General features: G+C 37.1%; 1 protein-coding gene across 3 annotated transcripts in view; it reads right to left on the bottom strand.

Moving 5' to 3' along the window:
• Nucleotides 1-1342: 1342 nt before the first annotated feature.
• The window catches only part of pacs2 (phosphofurin acidic cluster sorting protein 2), a 75852-nt gene continuing 70339 nt past the window's right edge, over nt 1343-6855 (bottom strand). For all 3 annotated transcript variants that reach the window (XM_034129074.1, XM_034129076.1, XM_034129075.1), the window contains 2 exons: nt 5517-5630; nt 1343-5035 (listed from right to left, as the gene is read on the bottom strand). In XM_034129074.1, the coding sequence (XP_033984965.1) occupies nt 4917-5035; nt 5517-5630 (233 nt within the window). In that variant the 3' untranslated portion in view covers nt 1343-4916. The remainder of the gene's footprint in view (nt 5036-5516; nt 5631-6855) is intronic.

The raw sequence follows: 6855 nt of genomic DNA, 5'->3' as shown, positions 1-6855 counted from the left end.
TGTCATTTAGAAGTGGAAAGCAAAATATATGCATTGCATACAAATGAGACAATTGTCTGTACTGATTGTATGTACAAATATATTGTTTAGGTTCCAGTATATATAATAAATTGTTGTATTAGTGTTAGAGCTAGACAAAAGGAGAGAACATATCAGGAAGACTTTTCTAAATTGTTTATACATTTTCAATTTTCTGGAATAAAGTCCAAATTTCAAAAATAAAGTTGAAAGTATAATGATATCTGATGAGAATAACGTTGAAATACCACTATGAGAATAAGGTGAAAATGTTAAGTATGAATGAGAAATATCAACAAAGAAAGGTAACAAAGTTTTAAGAGTTTTAAACATTTCATTTTTTAAGATTTAAGAAAGTTGAAATGGTGAGAATAAAGAAAACGAAAACGATTCTACAGTAGCTGTAATCAATAGGGATAAAAGATGAGGAAGAAGATTATTTTTTTATTTTGCATACGAGGAATAGAGTCAATATGTCGAAAATATACTTAAAATATCCCAAATACAGTCCAACTGTATATAAATAAAGTCGAAATGTTGAGAATGAATGTGATGTTTTTTTTAAAAAGGCACAATTTTGAGGATGAATTCAAAACATCACAAATAAACTGTTGACAATAAAGTCAAAATGTGGCAAATAAAGTCAAAATGACCAAAAACTTTTGAGTTTTTCTGAGAAAAGTCAGACTTCTTCTTCTTATTATAGACACATGCATTTCCAAACATTTGGTATACCTATGCTGTAAAATGTGTTATCTCTTCGATTTACACACGGCATCTATTGCACGTCTGTCCGTCCTGGGATCCCTCCTCTGTTGCTCTCCCTGAGGTTTCTCTCATGTTCCCCTTTAAACTGTGGGGTTTTCTCTGGAAGTGTTTCCTTGTGCGATGTGAGGGTCCAAGGACAGAGGGTGTCGTATTGTCATACTGATATTCTGTACAAACTGTGAAGTCCACTGAGACAAATGTAACATTTGTGATATTGGGATAAATAAACATTGATTGATTGATTGATTGACTTCTGAGATTAAAGTCAGATTTTTTTTTTTTAATCTGACTTTTTTTCTGAAAGTCTGTCAGTCAGAATTCAGACTTTTAGTCTCAGAATTTCATGAGAACAAAAAAAATCACTTTTAGTCAGATCTAAAAAAAATGTTTCTTAATTCCCAAGATGCAAGGGTTAGGCTTGACATTTATACCTACTTTGACTTTTTTTTATTGATTGTTAAAGCATTATTTCCTTCACTGAAAGTACTTTAAAACTTGAATTCACCTTTATATTTACTTGTAAGGAACATTAAAAACTCACACGTGAAACAGAAAGTACATTTTAGTGTGTATAGTAGTTTTATTACTCCAAGTTTTGGGATTACAGTGGTAGGGAACTTTCATTTTCAACAAGCCTTTCTCTGAGACAACATAAAAAAAACATCTAAAACTTTTTTCTACGCAGAAAAACTAATGTCTGCTTAACATTAACGGGATGCTGGGTTAAAGGTGGGGTAGGTAATTTTGGAGAAACCAGCTCGAGTGTGCTAGAATTTGAAAATACACAGCCGGAAAAAATCTGCCACTTCCTTCAGACTTCCTTACAGAGCCCCTCCTCCAACACACACGAACGCACACATGACCAATGAGGGCACGAGATAAGTTTGTGCACAGATGGAAGGCTGACAGGCAGGTAGGCCATCCAGTTATTTTACCCGGGCCGGCTCAGATGATTGGTCGTGCTTTTTACAGCGCCACGGCTTCCACAGATGAATTTTTTTAATGTATTTATTGTCAAAGCATTTAATATATTCATTGCTATCGGGATGTTAAGAGCATTCCATGGAATTTAACAAAAACTGTTTCTGAAATAAATTACATACCCCACCTTTAATTTAATTGGTTAAAACCCATATTTGAGAACTCTTTTCAACATTATGCTGCAAAATCATTGCACATTACTGATATATTCTGTTGTTGTGGACCAAAATCAGCACCATGTTAGCAAGAGACACATTTAGATTGATGTTGATTTGTCAAAATTAAGCAATTTAGGCACTTATTAAGAAATTGGCAAAAGGTTATGATGAAAGTGAAAATACTTCAGTTTTGTCAACGCAAAAACTACTGACATTGAAATGTTAACAACACATCGTAAGCTTGCAGAATATCAAACTAAAATCTAAAACATTACCAAGGAGGCGTCACACTGAGCATAAAGTGATATTACACTGAGGAGATGCAGGGTTACTTTGCATATAACAAATATGCCGTGTGTCCGCTGCTTGTGCTGCTCAGAATTAAAACACACTGATCGACAAACATTTAAAAGTGCTTTACATTAAGGTACCTTCAATACATTCACCTCTACATTATGATCTATAATACCACAGGTAATGAGTGAGCTGCAGACTTCCTTTGGCAAAAATAAAAAATAGCTTTTAGCTAAAGAGATATGGAGTGTGTCAGTGGAGTGTGGGAGAAATAAACACTTATTATTTGCTGAATACAGAGGACATACTGTATATGAACCAAGATTACAGACATGTTGGGTAATAATACAATCATATTTGCTTTGTTAAAGGAATACTTCACCCTCTAAATAAACATTTGTATATCGATATTGCTAGTTTAGTTTTTTGTGAATAAATGTCATTGCATCAACATTTTTTTGCATGTATGTTTGATTGCATCTTAGAGTATTAAGAAAAGCACTGTATGTATCATTAAGTCCCCATGTCATATTGAATTCTTAATTAAAATCACTTTTAACACAGGACAACTATGTACCATCCGTTTAAAAACCCTCACAACTCATTTAAGTGCATTATAATCCAGGGTGCATTTATCCAGTCCATGCTCACTACTTTACACTTGAGTTTTAACTAAAAACATTCATATTTAAATCAGTTTCTGCATAAACAGTCTTACTTCTTGTCTTAAATGTACTTAAAATAGAGCAGTTAGTTAGTTCCACCTGGAGTAAATTCACAAGCTGCCCTGCAGTATACAAAGTCATTCAAACTATCTGCACCTTTACCAGCTTTGAGAACACTTTAATGATCAATCATTATAAAACACATCATATATTATTCTGAAATGGATCAATCTGCAGAATGATTACTTTTGGTACTTTAAGTATATTTTGATGTCAATACCTTTGTACTTCTACTTGAGTAACATTTTGAATGCAGGACTTTTACTTGTGACTTTTACTTCACTCTGGTACTTCAACTTTTACACAAGTACAAGAGTTGAGTACTTTTTCCACCTCTGGTTATTATTACTATAGTGACTTCGCTCCTACAGTAATGCAATGTATGTTTTTGTTATTTAAGTAGGCTACTACAAGGGTTTAGTAACAAGTTAGGTGTTTGTTTAGTAGTGAGAACATGACTGGATAAATGAGGCTTGGATTATACTGCAAGAGTTTGTACGTGATTGTTTTTTAATAGTTTTGTTGTTATAAACGTGGCCGCCATTTACTTTCATTTATGTAATTGCGACAGAAAAAACACAGTTTCTCCAAGAATTCAAGATAACAGGGTGAGTTAATGATATCTAAATGTTCATTTTGTTTGTGAAGTACTTCTTTAATGAGAGTTAGAGGAGAACATCTCTCCTAGCCAAGTGCAGCTATAGCTAGCAACTGGTTAGCTTAGCTTAGCTTAGCACAAAGACTGGAAATGGAGGGAAACAGGCTCTGTGTAAAACCACAGTTTGTCCTTTTTACACTCTGGTTTTGTACAGATTATATAAAATGTTGTTCAGTGAGCTTTACAGATGCTGGTAGGTGGATATCTTTCCTTTTTTTATCAGAGCCAGGCTAGCTGTTAGCAGCAGCTGAGCTTAGCATAAAGACTTCAAACAAAGTGAAAGGTCAAATATCAAATATTTGATTTCTCTTTTGTGTAATCCATACAAAAACTGGATCATATAAGAGGACAAAATGAGTTTATTTAGGGGGTTAGACTATGTGCTGGACTATTTTGTGTAAACCCCACCAGAAAACCACAACTTGTCTTGTTTTTACTTTACGGTTTTCGTACAGAAAAGATAATGCATGTCAATAAACTACTTTTTATTATTTTATGTTTTTATAGCCTGGCTAGCTTTTTCCCATTGTCTCCAGTCTTTGTGCTAAGCTAAGCTAACTAGCTGTATGTAGGCCTATGTATTTTCTCATTTAACTTTTGGATACAAAGCAAATTTCCCCAAATATCAGTCCGTACTATCGACTAAAAAGCATTTGATTTTGTGCTATTAATATTTTCTTTAATTTTTTTTCTTCCATTTCTCACTTTGGAGCAAGACTCAAGCCAATTTCAAGAGGAAGTTAAGTAGATAAGAGGTTAAAAATCAGTGTGTCATCTTCAATCAGTGCCAGGTTATTATTCATTCACACAGTTTTCAGTCTATTGCACATAATCTTCATTTAGTGCCGAAGCGTTTTCTTCTTCAGGGTTAAGAATCAAAGTTGAAAATCCCAAATTTCTTCAAGATGAACGTCTTCCACTTCATCACAAGGCAGCTGCTCTTGTATTTTTTATATATATATATATATATATATCTATTATAATCTTGATTAAATGTGGCGGCCTAGTGACTAAAACCAGCCGCACCAAATTAAAACAATGGCAGATGGCAAAACCTGGGCACAGTACGTTAAAAATAATACGTCTAATTATTATTTACTGATTATTTTGTTCCTATAAAACATCAGCAGGATATTTTATTCTCATTTAAAAAGCGGAGTAAAGAAAGATTCCCTCGGCGGCGTTGCCTCGAGACGTTTTTTACATAAATATAAAATTTAAAAAACACGCAAAAGATTAAATAAAAATGCAAAAAGCTTAAATTAAGACACAGAATAAGAAGTGTGAGGAGGGGGTTAAAGGGGGTCTCAGTCTCTAGTAGGGGCCCTTGGTGTGTCCAAAGATCCCGATGGGGAAGTGCTTCACGTGGGACGACCACTGCGCCGCCAGCTGGAAAAACTTCACGTCGTTCCACTCTACGCCGTCTATCAGGACTGCGGAGGAAGAGACCAAAAAATAAAAATTAATACACACACACACACACACACACAACACACACACACACACACACACACACACACACACACACACCACACACACACACACACACCACACACACACACACACACACACACACACACACACACACACACACACACACACACACACACACACACACACACACACACACACACCGAAGTGCCCGATTACTCCCCCTTTTATTAGTTTTATGAAGGAGATGTCCGGTCACCAGGGTGCATGATGTAATAACGTTTTTTTTTTTTTACATGTCCCTTTAGGGGCTCCGTACATTTACAATTAATAATACAAATTGTTTTTGCTTTCTAATGCATGGATATATATATATATACATATTTTTTTTAATGAATGTTGAGAAAAGGTTCCCAAATGTTGCTCGTTTTCCCTGGCCCACTTTATCAAAGCCCCCCCAGCATGTCTGTTTTAGATACCGACCCCTCAGCATGGTCTGCTGGTGCTTGGCAGTGCAGATCAGGCGGCTGATGCCCTCGATCAACTGACTCTTGGACTCCACCTCCTTGTCTTTGCTCTTTTTTGGCAGGAACATGACTGCAGGAGGAGAAAAAGAGGTCAATTATGATGTGAATAATCCCTTTAATGTTTGCACTACAATGAGAAAATAACATTTCAAATCAAATCAAATCAATTATTTGTATAGCCCAATATCACATAACATGTTTTTCTCAGTGGGCTTTACAGATTAAAACATTGTATATGATGGAGTTACACAAAAATGAGAAGACAAGATAGTGTGTGGAATACAAATAGAAATAAAATAAAATAAGACACAACAAAAGACAATAAAAATACATAAAACATTCAAATGAATAACCATACAAAGTAAATCAAATGAATACCATAAAATGCCAGCTCTAATGTAGGTCTTCAACACACTCTTAAAGGTTTGGACACTCTCTGCTTCTCTGATTCAAACAGGAAGTTGGTTCCAGAGAAAGGGAGCTCTGAACGCTCCGACTCCTGATCTTGTTTTGCAGACTCTGGGCTCCACTAATACCTCATTCACACCAACGGTGTTTCAGGGCCGGTTCGGAGCTGGAGCTTGAAAAGCACCGGGTTTTCCTGTTCACACCGCAGCGGAGCCGCCTCTAAGCTCCGGAATCCGGTTCGTTTCAAGCACCAAAAAATTGTCCGGCTAGAGCAAAAGCACCGCATACGTCACGCTTACGTCGAGGCGGGGGCAGGGGCAGGGGCGGGATCAACTCCTGAACAACAACAAAAAGCCCGCGTTTTATCCAGTTTGTACACAACGATGGAGAAACTTAACAAGCAGCAGTGGTCCACTGAAGAGACCAGCTACCTACTGGGAATCTGGTCTTCCGAAGAGGTACAGAGGAAGCTGGAGGGGAGCACGCGGTCCAAAGCAATTCTCCAACAATTGCAGAAAACCAAAACGAGTAGCGCTTCAACACAATCGGCCATTGTTGTTGTTGTCGGTGTGAGCTGTGAGGGGTTTCCGCGCGGTTTGGTTTATGAAGCAGGCACGCAAACGGTTACGTCATGACGCAAACGATGACGCAATGACGCAGCACCAGCCGGACTCTGGGCGGTGTGAAAAGAGCCGGAGCTAAACCGAAGAACCGGTTCTGAACCTGAAAAGCTCTAGCACGGAGCTTGAACCGGAGTTGCGTTGGTGTGAATGAGGTATAACAGACCTGCACCCTGGGAGCGTAATGTTCTAGCGGGGCAATAGAGTCGTGCAGGGATGACGTATTTTTGTAGGCCGACCCGGAAGTAAGCTGCTCATGGGTTCCCT

Source organism: Trematomus bernacchii, unplaced genomic scaffold (assembly GCF_902827165.1).
Source record: "Trematomus bernacchii unplaced genomic scaffold, fTreBer1.1, whole genome shotgun sequence".
Classification (NCBI taxonomy): domain Eukaryota; kingdom Metazoa; phylum Chordata; class Actinopteri; order Perciformes; family Nototheniidae; genus Trematomus; species Trematomus bernacchii.
The sequence above is the reverse complement of the archived record's forward strand: the minus strand, read 5'-3'. Positions and strand labels throughout refer to the sequence as shown.